Source organism: Capricornis sumatraensis, chromosome 21 (genome assembly GCF_032405125.1).
Source record: "Capricornis sumatraensis isolate serow.1 chromosome 21, serow.2, whole genome shotgun sequence".
NCBI lineage: Eukaryota > Metazoa > Chordata > Mammalia > Artiodactyla > Bovidae > Capricornis > Capricornis sumatraensis.
Window position 1 is genome coordinate 64,581,363 of NC_091089.1, and position 18,478 is coordinate 64,599,840.

The following is an 18,478-nucleotide window of genomic DNA, read 5'->3' on the forward strand; positions in this document are numbered from 1 at the left end:
TGCGGACTGTAGCCCACCAGGCTCCTCTGCCCACGGGATTTCCCAGGGCAGTATTCCCAGAATACTGGAGTGGGTGGCCATTTCCTTCTCCAGGGATCTTCCCGACCCAGGGATCAAATGTGGGCTTCCTGCACTGCAGGTCGTCTTCTGCATTGCAGGTGGATTCTTTACTGACTGAGCCACCAGGGGAAGTCCTAGTGTGTGTATCTGTGTGTCTGTACATGTGACGTGTGTCTGTAGGTACAACACAGAGGCTGAGAGTGTGACCCTGAAGGCCACCCGCCCACCTGGCTTCAATTTCCGGTCCTGTCCCTTACAGTTGAGTGACAGGGGTCACTTTTCTGATTCTCTCTGGGGAGAAGATTTTTCCTTTGTAGGCACAAGAATAGCAGTGCCTTCCTCACAGGGCTTGTGTGAGGACTGACTGGTTTAGTACAGGTGAGAAGTTGAACACAGCATCTGTTACACAGGAAGAATCCGGTAAGGGCCATTCACTGCTACTGCTGTCATTATACTTATTACGAGGTGGAGTGTCACCAGGCACCCCAGGGCTGCTCCCTCTATCTCAGGGTCAGCTGTGTCATTTGCAGGACCCAGTGCAAAAGGGAAATGCAGGGAGGGCCCTTTGTATAAAATTTTTAAGGAATTGCCGGATTGTGACCGCAGTGCGCTGCGCCGAGAGTGGAAACTTTAGTGGCTGCACAGGTCGCAGGGTCACGATGCTGCTGGCCCTGTTCAGTTAAAGGAGAACAGAGAGGGACCCCCTGCCCTGTGCAGGGTGCAGCCTGAGCTACGCCGCTGACATCCCTCAAAAGGCTGAGTCATCTTTTAGAGCTGTTGCTTTGCCTCGTTTTCCTTCCAGATTGAGACAATGGAAGAACTTTATGTGGCAAACACAATCTTTGCCCTCAGTTTCTTCAAGCACCTGGCAAATACAAGTGCCGACACCCAGAATCTCCTCTTCTGTCCCTGGAGCATCTCCGCCACCATGGCCATGGTCTACCTGGGCGCCCGGGGCAGTACTGCAGACCAGATAGCCCAGGTGAGTTTCTGTTAGGGTTCCCAACTGGGACTGAAGGGCTCCTGAAACGAATTGCAGAACTGCTCTGGTTATATGCTTGCAGGGTCTGGACTATAACAAAGTCCGCAGCTAGTGGGATTAGTTCCCCCACCAAGGATCGAACCCATGCCCTCAGCAGTCATCACAAGCCACTACAACACAAGTTACTCAGATTCGAATGCATAGAAGAGCCAAACCATGAAAACCCTCAATGGTGGATACAGTAGAAAGGTTATCAGTTTTCTTATCCTGCCACATTAGAAATAGTTAATAATGACTATGTCTGACATCTGATAATGTTTATATTTCTCAGAAGGTTTGTCTGCTTTATCTCTTACTGGTTTTAAGAGCATCAGTGACAGGTGGGGCAGTGGGGCTGAAGCACCTTTCCCTGGGTTCCTCTGGTTTCTGCTGTCTCATCTCAGGCTCTTTCCATCTATGTGAAGAATTCCTAGTAGTGGTTTTAAGAGCGTGCCATGAGGAGGAAAAACTGTCCCAGAGCTGGGTCTCTGCACTCTGGGGGAGGCACCGAGAGCAACACAACTTCGGAGGGCCTCAGTCAACATTCTCCGCCCCATGAGCTCATGTCAACAAAACGGGGCTGACGGGATGGCCAGTCTTCAAAGTCAAGGTGGTCGGGGGGGCCGGCACTGTGGGGTCCTTCTGTCAGGGCCGCTGGCTTCCTTCCTTGGTGAATGGACACCAGCTCAGTCAGGGGACCCTCTCACTGGGTCAGGGACTGTGGAAATACATTGACCTACTTCGCTTGTACACAGCAGTCATCCTCTGGGATGAATGTGGTGCTATTAAAGTTCACACGATCTTGTCTTCCCTGGGTCCGTGAGCAGACGAGGTAATTATATCGTTAAAATTCTTTCCTAGTCCCGTGTGTACAGACGTCAGCACTGAGTGCTGGGCGTCCAGGCTCTGTTTCTCACAAGCGTGGATGCTGTCCTCAGTCACACCGGAGTTTCCCGTGAGAATCGCACCTGAGTGTGTGAGTACCGGGAGATGGACAGTCTTCCAGGTACACGGTGGCCCACTTGAGGCGGGCCTTGTTTGGAGTGGCTCACTCAGAGCATTAGCCAATCTCACCGCAGGAGGAAAAGGGCTGGGAGCTTCTCTGTGGCAGTTTGAACATCAAGACTCACAGCAAAGCCCAGTTGCTCAACTCTCTGATACCAGCCACATTTTGCAAAACTCCTTTCCCTTTATTTTCTTTGCCTTGAAAAAAATAAATAAATAAAGGCAGTGAACTCCATTAAAAACTTTGGAAAACATCAAGGACTTCAGATTTTATTTTTATTTAGTTTTTGGCCTTGCTGTGTGGAATTTTAATTCCCTTCGCTCTGCACTGGAAGCATGGGTCTTAGCCACAGGACCTCCAGGGAAGTCTCCATTTTTTAAATGTAAAGGGATCAGAAGCGATTTTTTTTTTTTTTTTTGAGGACAGATGCCAAACAAAATGCTCTAGGTGCTAAAGAGAAAATCTTGATTTTGCTACCAGAGGAAAATCACTTATTTGTCACTCATGGTACAACACAGCTTTTCTGTGTTTGGAAAGTATTTTCTGCATGTGGGACAAGAATTTTATATACAGTAGTTTTCTTGTAACTCTGCCACATGGGAAGATTATAAAATTCAAAGGCAAATTGGTTTAATTCTCTACCAAAAAAAAGAGGAGACGCTTTTTGGTTTGGATGTGGAAGCCTGGACTTTGGGGACAGACCTGCCTGTCTTTGGTTGGTGGTTTTGCCACTTACTAGGCGTGTAAATGAAGCCATTGAAATGCTCTGAGCCTCAGCTTTCTTATTTTTTATTTTATAAGAACAACTTTGTTGGGATATAATTCACATTTCATAAAATTCACCCATCTAAAGTTTACAATTCAGTAGCTCTTAGTCTGTTCACAAGGGCTGCGCAGCCACCACCACGGTGCAACTTTAGAGCATCTTCTTCCCCAGAGGGGGTCTGTGTGGTCTGTGGCTCTACTGCCCTGAGCCCTCCCAATCCTGGAAGCTAAGCAGGGCTGGGCCTGGTTCGTACTTGGATGGGAGACATTCTGTGCCCACAAACTATATTAATTTGATCACACATAATGCGGATTATTAACCACCTATTTTGTACAATAGTTGCAGACCTCTCGAATACCATTTGATAACTCAAAAGAGTCTAGTAGTAACTTTCTTATTTTTAAAATGTAAGTGAAAATGTGTATTGGTCAAGATGAGTATGAAGGTTAGAGTTAACAGGAGAGGCATGTGGTGGAACTAACTGTTTTCATAGCTGGTACTTACAGTGCCCCAGCCAGGCACCTCGCTGAGAATGTTTTATGAATTTATCCACAGAACACAAAATCCTGTGAGGTAGGTGCTCTGATTGTCTTATTCACTTTACAGATGAGAAAATCAGGGCAGGAAGAGGCTGCCCACATTTGGGAACTGGTGTAGCTGGTAAGGCTGGAACGGTTGTAGTGGAAAAAAAGAGCAAATAGAATAAATAGATACTCTCTTACAAAGCACAGGCCATGTGAGATTTGCAGGAGTATTTTCACCCAGCTCTTTCCTTTAGGATAAGGCCACTGACCGGCCTGGGCCAGGCCAGCTCTCTGGGCAGGGTGTCTGCCTCAGCCTGGCTCAGGAGCGTGACACACACCACCCCCCCCCACCCCACCTGCAAGGACTCTCGTTATGCCTTGAGTGGGCTTCAGTGCTGCCCAGAGACCCCGACTTATGGGTCAGCTTCCTCAAATGGTGGGACCACCAGGGAAGCTCTTACACGAAGTATTCCTCCCTTTTACACTGTCAGTCAGACTGATTTTCAGAGAGTATTAGGTAGGAACTTACAATATATGATCTGAAGAGCAGAGAAAGACCCCAGAAACCCTAACACATCTCCTTCCAGCCTAGAAATCCACCATCTGCTGGGTAAGGTTGCCTTCTCTCCCTTGGCAGAGCCTCCATCATCAATGCTTTACCAATAAGTTCCTCCCTGCCTGGGGCCCCATGGCGCTGGGACCCAAAAGATGCTGGGGGTAGGGGTGGGTGGGTGTCAGGGCCAAGTGGAGGAGTCTGCTGTACTGGGGGAGGGGGCTTGAGGCACCTTCCAGGGCCAGGCTGCGCCTGCCAGTTTCACTGTTAGCTGGACCTGCCACTTTCACCATAAAGAAACTCACACTGGGATGCAAGGGGACCTGGGTCTGATCCCTGGTCGGGGAACATGTGGAAACCAAAGATCTTGCATGCTGCAACTAAAGATGCTGCCTGCCTCAACCAAGCCCGTGGGCAGCTGAATAAATACACAAATGAAAATAAATATTTAAAAAAAGGAATTCATATTGTCATCTGACCCCTGCCATCTTCCCCCAACATGGACAGAAGAGAGGGATTTCTTCATGTGTAAATGATGTATGTGCAAATGCTTTAGGTGACCCTTGGCAATACCGGGCACCCTGTTTTTGTGCTTCAGCTAGCTGTGGCTGCTAGTTGTTAACAGTCTAGAAGGGTATAATGTGTAAGGCCACTCAGCGGAGAGATACAAGGTCAGGAGTTAACCTTATTACTTCCTTCAAAACACTGGGATGTTTTCAAGGAAGTTTATGAGTTGGGTGATAATTTAGATAATTTAATCAAAAGGTTATAAATCATCTCATTATATATATTTTGTTAAAATGGCCACTGTTTGAATTAGTATAAAATAACTCATGCTAATTCCCATGAAGGGAATGTCACTGACCGACACATATTATACTTGAAGAGCATCTGTGCTTGCTGCCCAGACACAAAGGCAAGGAACTTGACGTAGGACCACTAAGAGGTACTCGACAGCCATTGGTTTAGAAGCTAAATAATGCAGCAGAAAAACGTGCCCAATTTTCTCGAATTCCGGTTGTAGGTGCTTCAGTTTAGCCACGCTGGAGTCCACAGAGGCGCCCCAGCGACCCCACGGAGCCTCAGCAGCTGTGATTTCTCACAGCAGACCCAGAGGGGCGCCTGTCCTGATGCTATTTTGCAGGTATTTGACTCATCCATTCCTAGTTCTTTCGTATTTTGTTTTCAGAAAATTCTTGTCTTAAAGTCACAATATTAGGGAAGGAACCTAGTACAACTTCTACCTTTCACAGGAAGGAAACTAAGACTCCCAGTCCTTGAGCAAATGTCTTACAGTCACTCTCATAAGGAAGGGCAGAGCTGGGGTGGAATCCGTTTTTTGACTTCCAGGTCAAGACTGTTTGTAAATTCTGTCACATTACTCTGCCATTAGTTGGGTTTGTATAATTTATTCTAAAGCCACGGTGGAGACTCCTACAGCACACATGTGTGAATGCAGTCCAGAGTAAGGGGCGGCAGGTCATTGAGGAGTGGAGGTGGCCAGGCCTGGTGACTTCAGAAGAGGTCACTGGCCTTCCTGTGTCCTTCGTCTCCTCTCTCCCATCTATCTAGCGCTTCCCCGAGGCTCAGTGGTGAAGAGTCTGCCTGCAGCGCAGGAGACGTAGGTTCAGTCCCTGGATAAGATGATTCCCCGGAGTAGGAAATGGCAACCCACTCCAGTATTCTTGCCTGAAACATCCCACGGACAGAGGAGCTTGGCGGGCTAAGTCCAAAGAGTTGCAAAGAGTCGGACACGGCTGGGCGACTGAGCACAAACACACATCTATCTCCATCCCTCCCTCCCTCCCTGCGGTCGTCATTGTGATCGTCGGCCACTGTCCGTCTGTCTATCTCCCTTCTCTCTCCCTATCTACCTCCCTCTCTACGGTCGTCATTGTGATCGTCAGCTACCATCTATCTATCTTCCTTCTCTCTCCCTATCTATCTCCCTCCCTCCCTCCCTGCGGTCGTCATTGTGATCGTCGGCCACTGTCCGTCTGTCTATCTCCCTTCTCTCTCCCTATCTACCTCCCTCTCTACGGTCATCATTGTGATTGTCAGCTACCATCTATCTATCTATCTATCTCCCTCCCTCCCTCCCTGCGGTCGTCATTGTGATCGTCGGCCACTGTCCATCTGTCTATCTCCCTTCTCTCTCCCTAACCTCCCTCCCTCCGTCCTGTCGTCATTGTGATCCTCAGCCACTGTCCATCTATCACATCTCCCTCCCGCCTTCCCTACGGTCATCATTGTGATCGTCAGCTACCATCTATCTATCTTCCTTCTCTCTCCCTATCTATCTCCCTCCCTCCCTCCCTGCGGTCGTCATTGTGATCGTCAGCCACTGTCCGTCTGTCTATCTTCCTTCTCTCTCCCGGTCTGTCGATCTGTCATCATCATTATTAACAACAGAACGACGCCAATCTATCCACCTGTTGTGATCATCATCTACTCTCTGTCTATCTACCCTGCGTTCATCTCATCAGCCTCGAGCCAGCATCTTTCCCCAGTCCTCCACTTCCTTAAACACCGCTCAGCTACATTTAGGAGCCTGGTGTAGATGGGCTCCTGTTGGTAAATAACGTCCACAGTCACACCCTGATTTAGGTCCTCTCACAGGTTAGGAATGCCGATGCTCCGTCTATCTGTCACTCAGGGAATTACAGACTCAAGATGAGGACGAGAGGGCTTCTTCAAAAGGCGACTCTGTCAGGCCTGAGTGGACAGCTGACGGCCCATCTTCAGGGCTCTGGCCTCAGCCTCACCCAGCCTCTGCTGTGACTAAGCCCCTGTCTGTCATCATGCTCACAAACTTCAGGTTGGGGATTGGGATTCCCCTCGATTTCAAGTTTTCTAAACTCCAGATTCCATTGCACAGACTACCCCTTAACTATGCCAAGGGGCTTGTAGAAGTTCTGTAAACTTTTAGAAGAGCATTTCTAAGGTAACATTTTAATATAATAAAAGTTGCTTAGAGACTATAGCTTAGGTAAGTATCAAAGGAGCCTGACTTTTTCTAGGATCTCAGTTCTGTTACAGTTAAATCCAATCCTATGGGCACAGAAAAATCTGAAACAAGTAAAAAATTATCTGGAAAGTTTTAACGTACTATATCCATATCAACATTATTTCCTGAGTTACTTCTAAAGTGCCAGAAAAAAGTATATTGTAATACAGCATTTTATTGATATCCTAGAAAAAAATACTATTGCTTAAGAAATATCTTGTTTAGAAGTCCTGAGTTATATAAAATGAATCTCTCCTTTCCTTTTAAGGCACAAGCTGCGGGGGTAATCCATTCATCCTTCCATTCTCTCAGCAACGCCATCAACGTGTCCACGGGGGAGTATTTATTGGAAAGTGCCAATAAACTGTTTGGAGAGAAATCTGCAAGATTCAAGGAAGTGAGTGAAACCTGCCGTCTAAATGGCAGGGTCCCAAACTTGCAATGAGGTCACTTTCAAAGCTGTTTTCTCTGATTCATTCCCAGAAGATCAGAATTCCACTAGGCTCACAAGGCTCCTTGAGGCCATGGGACATGATCCAACACAGTCATGCTTATGTTCGCTCCGTGGGTGCTTCCTGTTTCTACTGTAAAAACCCCACATGGAAAGTCACAAGTCAGGAGGTGCGCACAGGTGTTCCCAGAACCACTAACCCCACGCCCAGCCTCTCGCTCCGCATTCAGTGTCGTTGTACAGAGTGCGCAGGAGAACAGAGGCCGTCGGGACTGGATTGGGGGGGGCGGGTCAAGAGAGCACACGATCAGCCCCCAGCCAGCCTCCCCCTACCCTGCTTCAGGCTCCCAGTCTTGACAGGAAACCTGCAGTCTACAAATGCACCACAGATGGCTGGATATCCCAGAGGAGGGCATGGCAGCCCACTCCAGTATTCTTGGCTGGAGAGTCCCATGGACAGAGGAGCCTGGCAGGCTACAGTCCATGGGGTCACAAAGAGTCGGACACAACTGAGCAGCTAACACTTTCACTTGCTGGGTATATATTCTAAGTAATCTTGTCATTATTTTTTCGCTTTAAAGGAATACATGGAACTCTGTAAGAAATATTACTCTACAGAACCGCAGGCGGTCGACTTCCTAGAATGTGCAGAAGATGCCAGAAAAAAGATTAATTCCTGGGTCAAGACTCAAACCAAAGGTAAAATCAAGAAATAGTTTCTGCTCTTCCTTCCATGTAGAAAACTCTGATGTGTGTGTGCTTTAAAATCCTTGGACTTTGCCCTTACTCCTAACCTTAGTTATTTTGGCTAATGTAACCTGGTTCTTCTTGAGCTTTGTGGTGTTTGAAGTGAGAAAAAAATAATCAAGGTCTATTAATAGAAGATATATATTCAGCACTTCAATAATCTGGTTTGGATTATTACCGAATAGAATGTAAGAAGAGGCAGACCTTTGGTAATTTAGGAAAGATCAGTGTTGAAAGAATTGTGACTTTATGCACACTGCAAACAAAAACAAAGAAAAAAGGAACACTATCCAACTGAGCAATTGGCGTGAGAAAACGGGCAAGGGAAAAAGGAGGGATCATAGAACTTTAGCTTTCCTTCTGTTTCCCCGTCCAGAGTCAGTATGCTGTCCGGTTCTGTCAGTCCCTTCTTTATCTCCCATTAATCATCTAAGCTGCCTCCGCCTTTACTATGCGTGTCCTCAGTTCCTGACTGACTCATCCAAGATCCCAGTATCTTTTCGTGGTGCAGCTGGGGTTTCCTCTTCTTCTGAGCCTTAGTCTAGTTCTGAAATTCTTCAAATTAACATTTAAAGAGTTTGATAATGCAGAAAACTTATTTTCACGTATTTCCTATGCTTGTTTATTTACTTTAAAATACATTTTTATCTGGCGTGTTGGGTCACAGTTGTGGCATGTGAAATCTAGTCGCCTGACCAGGGATTGAACCTGGGCCCCCAGCGTAGGCGACATGGAATCGGAGCCCCTGGGCTACTAGGGAAGTCCCTGCCTCCTGTGTTTAAAACATTGTTTCAGACCATAGTATGCTACCCTCGTTTCTTAGCTACCATCATAGAAAAAGCACTTGTATTACGTTCTGTAGAATTGAAAAAAGAATTTTTGTTCCTCTAAAAACAGTTGGCCTACTTTAGTTCTTCATTTCTAGATTTTTAAATTACTGCTCTGAAAGACTGATGCACCACTGACAAAAAGGAAGCAGAGAAAGTGAAGATTTAACAAAAATGAAGTCAAAAGAGATTGCAAAATCAAAGAGATGCATGAAAGCTTTGCTCTTTTGAGAACAGCAAGAATCTCTCTTCTTTCTAAGCGTTTGTGGTGAATGGCTATAAATCAATCAGTGAAATTGCAAAAATGCCAAATAGTCATTTAGATTGATTGTTTTACCAATTTTTATAGTAATTTGAGAAAGATTTCTTTTTTCCTTGCTATGATCAAATATTATGTGTGCCAAAGTTAAATAAAGTCCCAGTAGGTTTCCAAGTAGTGACCAGGAGTTTTATTTGCTAGGGGTTTTACTGATGAAGATATTGAATAACTATACTGAAACTGGTCAGACTACAGTGACCTTTTTGCTTGAGTCCTGTATCTGTCAGCAGAAATGGAAGATGGTGGAATTCTGACCAGCTCTCAAGCATTATGACCTTGGAAAGGTCACTAATATCTCACTATGGTGCCCGTTTGTGCTGTTGTTCAGCTGCTAAGTCATGTCCGACTCTTTGCCACCCCACGAACTGCAGCAAGCCAGGCTTCCCTGTCCTTCACTATCTCCTGCAGTTTACTCAAACTCATGTCCATTGAGTCAGTGATGCCATCCAACCATCTCATCCTCTGCGGCCGCCTTCTCCTCTTGCTCTCAGTCTTCCCAGCATCAGGGTCTTTTCCAATGAGTTGACTCTTCCCAGCAGGTGGCCAAAGTACTGGAGCTTCAGCTTCAGCATCAGTCCTTCCAATGACTATTCAAGGCTGATTTCCTATTTGTGTAAAATGACACTGATAATACTCCCTTACTTGAATGGTTGTGAGGAGTAAATAGAATAATGTGGTTGAAATATTGCAGAGCAGGTATTCACTATAAATGGGCTGTTTCTTAAACGGACTTAAAAAAAAAATCACAGTCAGATATCATCACTTCTGGGGGCTTTCTTGGACCCGGTCATTCATTCCCTTCTCTGCGTTGTTGCAGTTCTCTGCATTACTCAGCTCTCTTGATGGAACTCACCGCACTTTCTTTCCTGAACGATTTAGAATGTCTCTTCCGGTATTCCAAGCCCGCCCCGCCCCCAGGACAGTTTTTCCTTTATTACTTCATGACTCTGTGCTATTCCTGATAGAGGTGCAGCGCAACTTCCAAAACACTGGTTTTGGATGAATCAATGAGTTAGACCTACGGGCTGTCTAGAGCAGATCTAGAAGGGGCCCTACTGACATGCTGGGGAAATGCACTATTAAATACCTTGGCAGCGCCAGCCACTCAGTCATGCCTGACTCTTTGCAATCCCATGGACTGTAGCCGGCCAGGCTCCTCTGCCCATGAAATTCTCCAGGCAAGAAGACTGGAGTGGGTTGCAATTCTCTTCTCCAAGGGATCTTTGCCACCCAGGGACTGAACTCGGGTCTTCTGCATTGGCTGGCAGATTCTTTACCATCTGAGCTACAGGGACACCCATTATATTCCTTAAGTCTCTTTTTCACTCCCATCTGAATGAACTAACTTCATATAACTGTAAAACTCTGAGAAAACAGTATAAAAGGAATTTAAAAATTTCTGGGGCTTCTCTGGCAGTCCAGGGGTTAAGACTCTGTGCTCTCAAAGCAAGGGATGAGGTTCAGTTCTTTGTCAGAGGACTAAGATCCTGCATGCAGCACAAAGAGAAAAAAATAAAAGAAACTTAAAATTTTTTTCCAAGTCTGCTAGCAATTCTAAATCTTAGTTACATTTCTTCTTCATTTGCTCTTGAATTTCACAAACCTGAAAAAATTTTACTTATGTTTTGAATAAATTAAGAGAAAAATTTGAATGTGAATATCAACATCTCTGCAGAGTTTGATAAATGTGGATGTCAAGCTTGATGGTGACTGAAAAGATTCAAGAAATCATAATGACTTCATAATTGTTGATCATGAAACATAAGCATACATCATATTTTCTGTAGGCAAAATCCCAAACTTGTTACCTGAAGGTTCTGTTGATGCAGACACCAAGATGGTCCTGGTGAATGCTATCTACTTCAAAGGAAAATGGAAGACTCCATTTCAGAAGAAACTAAAGGGGCTTTATCCTTTCCGTGTGAACTCGGTATGCGACAATGACAACAAAACAGATTTTCTTAATATATATTTTAGGGTCTTTGACAAAATAGAAAAAGAGAAATTGGGACCACTCATTGATACCCATATGTGATTTGCTATTAATAGTTATAAGTTATACACACTGGATAGTTGACTGACTCTTTCAGGGTGCTGAACAGCACTTGGTAATTTTCTTAGAGGTCATATGAGTAATGGTAAGGACCATGGGCTTTATAATCACGCAATCTTGGACTTATATGTAGGCTGTACCAACTATGATGCTACTTGTGGTTCATGCACTCCTTTTTTTGATCTGTGAAGCTAGGATGATAATATCCAACTCAAAATGTTGTTGTAAAGATTCAACGAGATTTTGCAGAGTTCTTGACCCCTAGGAGGTCCTGAACAAATGTTTTAGTATTTAATTATAATTGTCCATTTTATTACTAATGGGTATAATCTTGAAAGAACAAAATAGGTTAGAGTCACTGTGAGAGTATACAAATAATAAATTTTTATTTTTTAAAATATATTTTGACTTTTTTAGACAAATTTCAAAACAAATTTTTAATTAAAAAAATCTATTTCTTTAGCATGAAAGCAGAACCCATTCTCTTTTATGTCCGACTGTAAATTTTTTGACATCTTACTATCAACTTTCATATTTTACTTTTTAATTACTTTAGACTCAGCGCAAATCAGTAGAGATGATGTTCCTGCACGAAAAGCTAAACATTGGATACATAGCAGACCTGAAGGTCCAGATTCTAGAACTCCCATATGCTGGAGAGGTCAGTATGTTCCTGCTGCTTCCAGATGGAATTGCTGAGTCCTCCACGGGCTTGGAGTTGGTAAGAATTCCAGCTTACATTGTTTTAAACTCCTGGGGCTAAACGCGCCTTTGCACGTGTGCTGCTGCTGCTGTTCTTTAGTCACTAAACCATGTCCGACTCTTTGAGACCCCCTGGACTGTAGCCCACCATACTCCTCTGTCCATGAGGTTTCCCAGGCAAGATTGCTGGAGCAGGTTGCCATTCCCTCTCCAGGGGATCTTCTGACCCAAGGATCAAACCCACGTCTCCTGCATTGGCAGGTGGATTTTTTTTTTATCACTGAGTCACCTGGGAAGCCTTTGCACATGCCTACATCTGAGGAAATGGTGTGTAGTTTGAATATGCGAACTTGTTTGAGATGAATTGTTCCAGGTTTCCCGGTCATTCAGAAGCCTTAAACACATCTCATATATGCTATCTTGCAAAATTTTTACCTAACTATTAAATTTTACTTTAATATAGTAAAGCCATTGGTTGTCAACATTAGAGGTTGTTGTCCTTCTCTGCTAAGCACTCAGTGGTTTTATGTTTTGGATTCATAGCTGGAGAGTGAAATCACCCATGACAAACTCAGCAAGTGGCTCAGCGAGGACACCATGGGTGAGGATGACGTGGAGGTGTACATCCCCAAGTTCAAACTGGAAGAGCGTTATGGACTCAAGACCATTCTCACGGGCATGGGCATGGGCGATGCCTTCAGCCAAGGTCGAGCCAATTTCTCAGGCATGTCAGAAAAGAATGACCTGTTTCTGTCTGATGTGTTCCATCAAGCTTCTGTGGATGTGAACGAGGAGGGCACTGAGGCTGCTGCCGGCACTGGGGCCATCGTAACAGGGAGAACAGGCCACGGAGGCCCGCAGTTTGTGGCAGACCACCCTTTCCTCTTCCTTATCGTGCACAAGATGACCAAGAGCATTCTCTTTTGGGGCAGATTTGCATCACCCTAAATTGAAAGTTTCCATTTCTGCACAGAAATGTGTAATATGAGGTATAAGCCTCAGGATTTCTGCAAGTGCCAAAACTTTAGAGACCTCTGCATGTTTCTGCTTTTCTGAACTTCTATTCCACAATAACTAGAAACACAGACATGGTGTGACATCTGTCAATCATAACATCACCCCCCCCCCCGCCATTAATCATTTGGCCTCCTAAAATGGGATGATCTCTCGTTTAGCTCTTTCTTACTCTCAGTTTATTTTATAGCATTAACCTTTACTGCATTATTTATTGTTTTATATACTTTTTTAAAAATTATGGTCACTGTCTACTGTAGCTGATACATTTACAGAAGCCGGTCATCACTTATTCTTCTTTCTCAGGAAATATATGTATTTGTGGGCGTCCCTGGTGGCTCAGAGGGTGAAGAATCCACCTGCAATGCAGGATACCTGAGTTCGATCCCTGGGTCGGGAAGATCTCCTGGAGAAGGGAATGGCTACCCACTTCAGTGTTCTTGCCTGGGGAATTCCATGGACAGAGGAGCCTAGCAGGCTACAGTCTAGGGGTTGCAACAAGTGAGGCATGACTTAGTGACTAAGCATGTAGGCATATGTATTTGTTCTTATAATGAAGGATAAGTAGGTGGCCTTCCATGCCCTTTTGTAGGAGAGACCTAGAAGAAAGCATTGAACAACAGGGAAATGTATACTGCGTGCATTTCTAGCACTATGTATCCCATGCACGTGGCTGTAACTTACATAAGGTTGCAAAAATATAGAAAATAAACCTATTTTCACAAACCATCTGTTTGTTTACATTCTATTAGGTCTTTAGATTACAAGATCTGGCTATCTTGTCTCTCAGAAATCAGGCGTCACAGCTCTTTTGTGAGAACCAAGTAAACAGAATAAAGGAGCCAAAGCACTAACCAACTGCTTTGCAAGGGGCCCCGTGTCGGGGGTGGGATGGAGCTGTGTGAGAACCTGATTAGAGCTGCCTTCTCCCAGCAGGAAAAGTACAGCACTGCGAAAGGACGGTTTGGGTCAGAGTCTTTGGGGGCCCCTGTGTTCAAATCAGGACATCAGGAATCAACACTGAGTCTAGCGGTGCAGACATAGCACCAGGGTCAACTCACTGAGTGCACCGAGCGAGGGAGAGTTCAGAGGGGTAGAGGAGAGCTGGGCACGAGGGCGGAAGGAAAACGCAAGCTGACTTCTTTTCAGTGTGTTTGCTTCGAATAGCACTGAATACTTTTGAGTGGATCAGCAGCACAGAAAAACATAATTTAAGTCCTGAGAAATGAGGAAGATCTGAGGTTTAGGGAGTCTGACCTGGCTACAGTAGTGTGGCTGGTCCTAAAAATGCATTCCAGGCACTGCCCTCTTTATGATGAAATCGAGGGGTGGGTGGCCCACTGGAGCATCACGGCCAAAGAGGCAGCCTTATGGCCTTGACTTAGCTGCACCTAAATCCCAGTTCGCACACTTATGAGTCCTCTGACCACAAGCTGGGAATGATGCTTCTTCCTGCTTCAGTTTCCTTTCAGTGCTTTTCTCATAAGGGGGTTCTGACGCTGGGATGAGCTCATGCCTGACAAGAAATTCAAAGAATGCTTAGCACATACAGCACTTAACAAATACTAGTGAGAATAATCATTTTCTTAGTCGGCAATAAAACTGTCTCACTGTCAGCTGGTCAGGCATAGAGTCCCCCAAAATTATTCAGCTAATTCTTTAAGGCTTGAATTGTGATTTATTTCCTCTCAATCAAACATTGTTAAAAATTAGAGGTTCTTCCTTGCTTTCTCCTACCTACTTTTAGATTCATTAAAAATATGTATTTTACCAATCCATTCAGCAAGGTGATAGAGAGTAACTTTCTGAATCATTGTGAGGTTGTGAGTCTTAAGATGTATATCACCATCATTACTGAGTTAGAGCATGAGCATAGAATTCTAGGTTCAAAGTGTTCTTCACACTTTGTTATTTGATTGCTAAGACGTGTCTGACTCTTTGTGACCCCACGGACTGCAGCATGCCAGGCTTCCTTGTCCTTCATTATCCCCCTGAGTTTGTTCAAATGCAAGTCCATTGAGTCAGGGATGCCATCCAACCACCTCATCCTCTGTGGTCCCCTTCTCCTCCTGCCTTCATTCTTTCCCAGCATCTGAGACTTCTCTAATGAGTTGGCTTTTCCATCATGTGGCCAAAGCATTGGAGCTGCAGCTTTAGCATCAGCACTTCTAATGAATATAAAGGGTTGATTTCCCTTAGGATTGACTGGTTTGATCTCCTTGCTGTCCAAGGGACTCTCAAGAGTCTTCTCCAGCACCACAATTCAAAAGCATCAATTCTTCGGCGCTCAGCCTTCTTTATGGTCCAGCTCTCACATCCGTACCTGACTACTGGAAAAACCCTAACTTTGACTGTAGGGACTTTTGTGGGCAAAGTGATGTCTCTGTAGTTTTGCTTCTTGTAGATTAAATTATTAAAATTTAATAATTTTATTTTTGGTTTTGATGCTGTTCTTGATATTTATTGCATTAGGAGTCCTTTTAAATAGTTTTCAAAATTTAGCTTATTCATCAGGAGATGTTTTCCATTTGGAAACCTGTGTCTTGGTTCAGTTCTGGGAAACTCTCAGCCACCACTATGGCCCGAATATTTGTTATCTTCATTCCAACACAGATGTTGAAACCCTAATCCCTGATGTAATGTAGTTTGTAGGCTGGGCCTTTGGGGGGTAATTGGGATTAGAATTGGTCATGAGGGTGAGTCAAGGATGTAATCAGTGTTCTTACGTAACCGGGAAGGGTTAATTTTGAATTCACAATGGATCTGCTCTGTGACTTTAATCCTTATCTTGCCAGCTTTGTTATTATAGGCATACATAGTGGTCTGCCTCAGGGAGATAAGCTGACTCTGCCCACCTGTGAAAGACTGTGACATTCTTAAATTCTTTGTGTGGCATATGGTGAGGCTCCCCTCACCCGCTGCTTACTGGCGTGGCCCAGAAATTCACATCTGGGGAGGCGGGAATTGCAGACAGATGCAGCATCTTTGTTGAGATGACAGGAGATATTCCATTTCACACCACCCGTGAAATCACTGTAAGAAAGTGAAACCACATCCTCCTGCCTGAGGCTCGCCATCCTCAGCGACATTTGCAAGGTGACATTTTCCTTTGTTGCCTCACCACCTCCCCATCTTTGATCCATAAAAGAACCTGGCCTCTAGGCTTGGACAAGATGGTTATTTTGAGGTGCTAGCCTGAAGTCTTCTTGGTAAGCCAGCTCTCGAATAAAGTCCCTTCTTCGACTTAACACCTCGTCTCGGATTTATTAGCTTATCATAAGGTGAGCAGAGAGAGCTTGGACTCTGTAACACGTACGCATGCTAAGTTGCTTCAGTTGTGTCCGACTCTTTGCAACCCTATGGGCTGTAGCCCTCTAGGCTGCTCTGTCCATGGGAGTCTCCGGGTAAGAAGAGTGCAGTGGGTGAGCCGTTTCCTCTGCTACGGGATCTTCCTGATCCAGGGATTGAACCCACATCTCTTATGTCTCTCGTGTCTCCTGCACTGGCAGGCGGCTCCTCTACCACTAGTGCCATCTGTGAAGGCCTGGTGACTTTTAGAGAAAGGGGAAAAAGACAAGAGCTCTCAGCCAAGTAAAGACCAGGAGGCAACCACCTGTGAGCCAGGAAGCAAGCCCTGGCCAAGCACCCAGTCACATGGCACCCTCACCTCAGACCTGCAGCGCCCAGAACTGTGAAAAATGCATATTCACCAGGCACCTAGTCAGTGGTGTCCTGTTACCCAGCCAGTGGTTGAATGACAGCCGCCACCCACACGACTCTCTCGGCTCCTCTCTATCTCCTCTCTTCTTCTGGTTTCCATTTGAATAATCCTGATGGACCTAGAGTTCTTTTTAACGTTCTAATAGATTTTGAACACTTAGCAAATTCCTGCAATCTTAACATCAAATATTGTAAAAACAAAACAAAAGCTAGAGCAAAACTCTCCTTCTACGCCTGTTCTCCATTCATAGAGCCCCTATCCCTTCATTGTCATAGGGACATTGGTACATATTGCTAAGCATACACAGGGCAGGCCATAACTAACAACAATAAATAAACATACGGCAAAATCCTGCTGATACTGTTATATTGTTGACTTAGGATAGCATTACCTCTTTCCCAGCCCGCTCCAAACAGCCATCAAGACAATGCAAAACCAAAATTTTATCAGTGTAGCTAGCAAGTGTGTGCTGTACTCCGTCACTTCAGCTGTGTCCAACTCTTTGCAACCCTGTGAACTAGAGCCCACCAGGCTCCTGTTTCTGTGGGACTCTCCAGGCAAGAATACTGGAGTGGGCTGTCCTGCCTCCTTCAGCCAGTCTTCCCAACCCAGGGATCAAACCTGCCTCTCCCGGGTCTCCTGCTCTGGCAGATGATTCTTGCCCACTGGCGCCACCTGGAAGGCCCATAACGAGTATACCAACATACACAGATTCCAGTTCCGTACTCACCAAGTTCCGGCTGCAGTGCAGCCTCTGGGACCTTCGCTTCCCTTGCAGCGGAAGTGCAGAGTCTTAAACAACGGCCTGCCAGGAACGTCCCCGAAGATTTTAAACAAGAGGTAAGTGAGAAAGGAACCTGGCGAAGGTTCGTGGGGAAACATAAATAGAACCTAGTCTGTGGTTTTAGAGAAGAGGTTTTAGAGATGAAACAGTTTCTTGTTTGATCCCCAAAAATCTATATAGATGCATTGAATGTAATGCAAATAACTATATCTGTGCCGTGATGAAGCCTGAGCCACTCTCTGGTGAACCACGGGCAGTCAAGATGGACAATCCCTCTATCTGGAGCCTCCATATGATGCGCGTGTGTGCGTGTGTGTGTGTGTGTGTGTATGTGTGTGTGTGCTTGCTAAGCCGTTTCAGTTGTGTCCAACTCTTGGCGGCCCTGTTGATTATAGTCCACCAGGCTCGTCTGTCCATGGAATTCTCCAGACAAGAATACTGGAGTGGGTTGCCATGGCCTCCTCCAGAGGATCAGACCCAGGGATTGAACCAACATCTCTTAGGTCTCCCACACTGGGAGGTGTGTTTTTTACCACTAGTGCCTCCTGGGAAGCCTTGAGATCTTCCTGGCCCAGGGATCAAGCCCACGTCCCCTGCACTGGCAGGCAGATTCTTTACCAGATCCAGTAACTTCATCTAAAACATCCATCCAGACCCCATGTCCCTGGAGTGGGGACAGTGGACACGAAACAGAGTTATGCTTGGGGGTCAACACCAGAGCCCAAGTGAGAAGAACAGAAACATTTCTTGGATACTTCACTCAATACCTTGTGAGCAATTTAACAGCAAACATGCTGTTTATAATAATCTCTATTTCATTGCTCATAATTATTCTACTAACTTAAAACTTTCTGTTTTTATGGGAAAAAAAAAATCTAGGGGAAGCCACTAATTGCTGCCAGTTGGCAGGCTAGGGAAAACAT

At 45.2% G+C, this 18,478-nt stretch overlaps 1 protein-coding gene across 1 annotated transcript; it reads left to right on the top strand.

Moving 5' to 3' along the window:
• The first annotated feature begins 871 nt into the window (after window positions 1-871).
• On the top strand, window positions 872-12,984 carry LOC138097695 (plasminogen activator inhibitor 2-like). The gene is made up of 7 exons (XM_068993987.1): window positions 872-1,042; window positions 4,955-5,074; window positions 7,206-7,334; window positions 7,970-8,087; window positions 11,069-11,211; window positions 11,891-12,055; window positions 12,580-12,984. The coding sequence occupies exons 1-7, from the start codon at window positions 872-874 to the stop codon at window positions 12,982-12,984; spliced, it is 1,251 nt and encodes a 416-aa protein (XP_068850088.1).
• Window positions 12,985-18,478: the final 5,494 nt, after the last annotated feature.

Excerpts from the sequence above, each read along its gene's own strand:
- LOC138097695 (XM_068993987.1), top strand. The coding sequence starts at position 872 with ATGGAAGAACTTTATGTGGCAAACACAATCTTTGCCCTCAGTTTCTTC. Across the intron at positions 8,088-11,068 it reads GGTCAAGACTCAAACCAAAG|GCAAAATCCCAAACTTGTTA; the intron begins GTAAAATCAAGA and ends TATTTTCTGTAG. Across the intron at positions 12,056-12,579 it reads CCTCCACGGGCTTGGAGTTG|CTGGAGAGTGAAATCACCCA; the intron begins GTAAGAATTCCA and ends TTGGATTCATAG.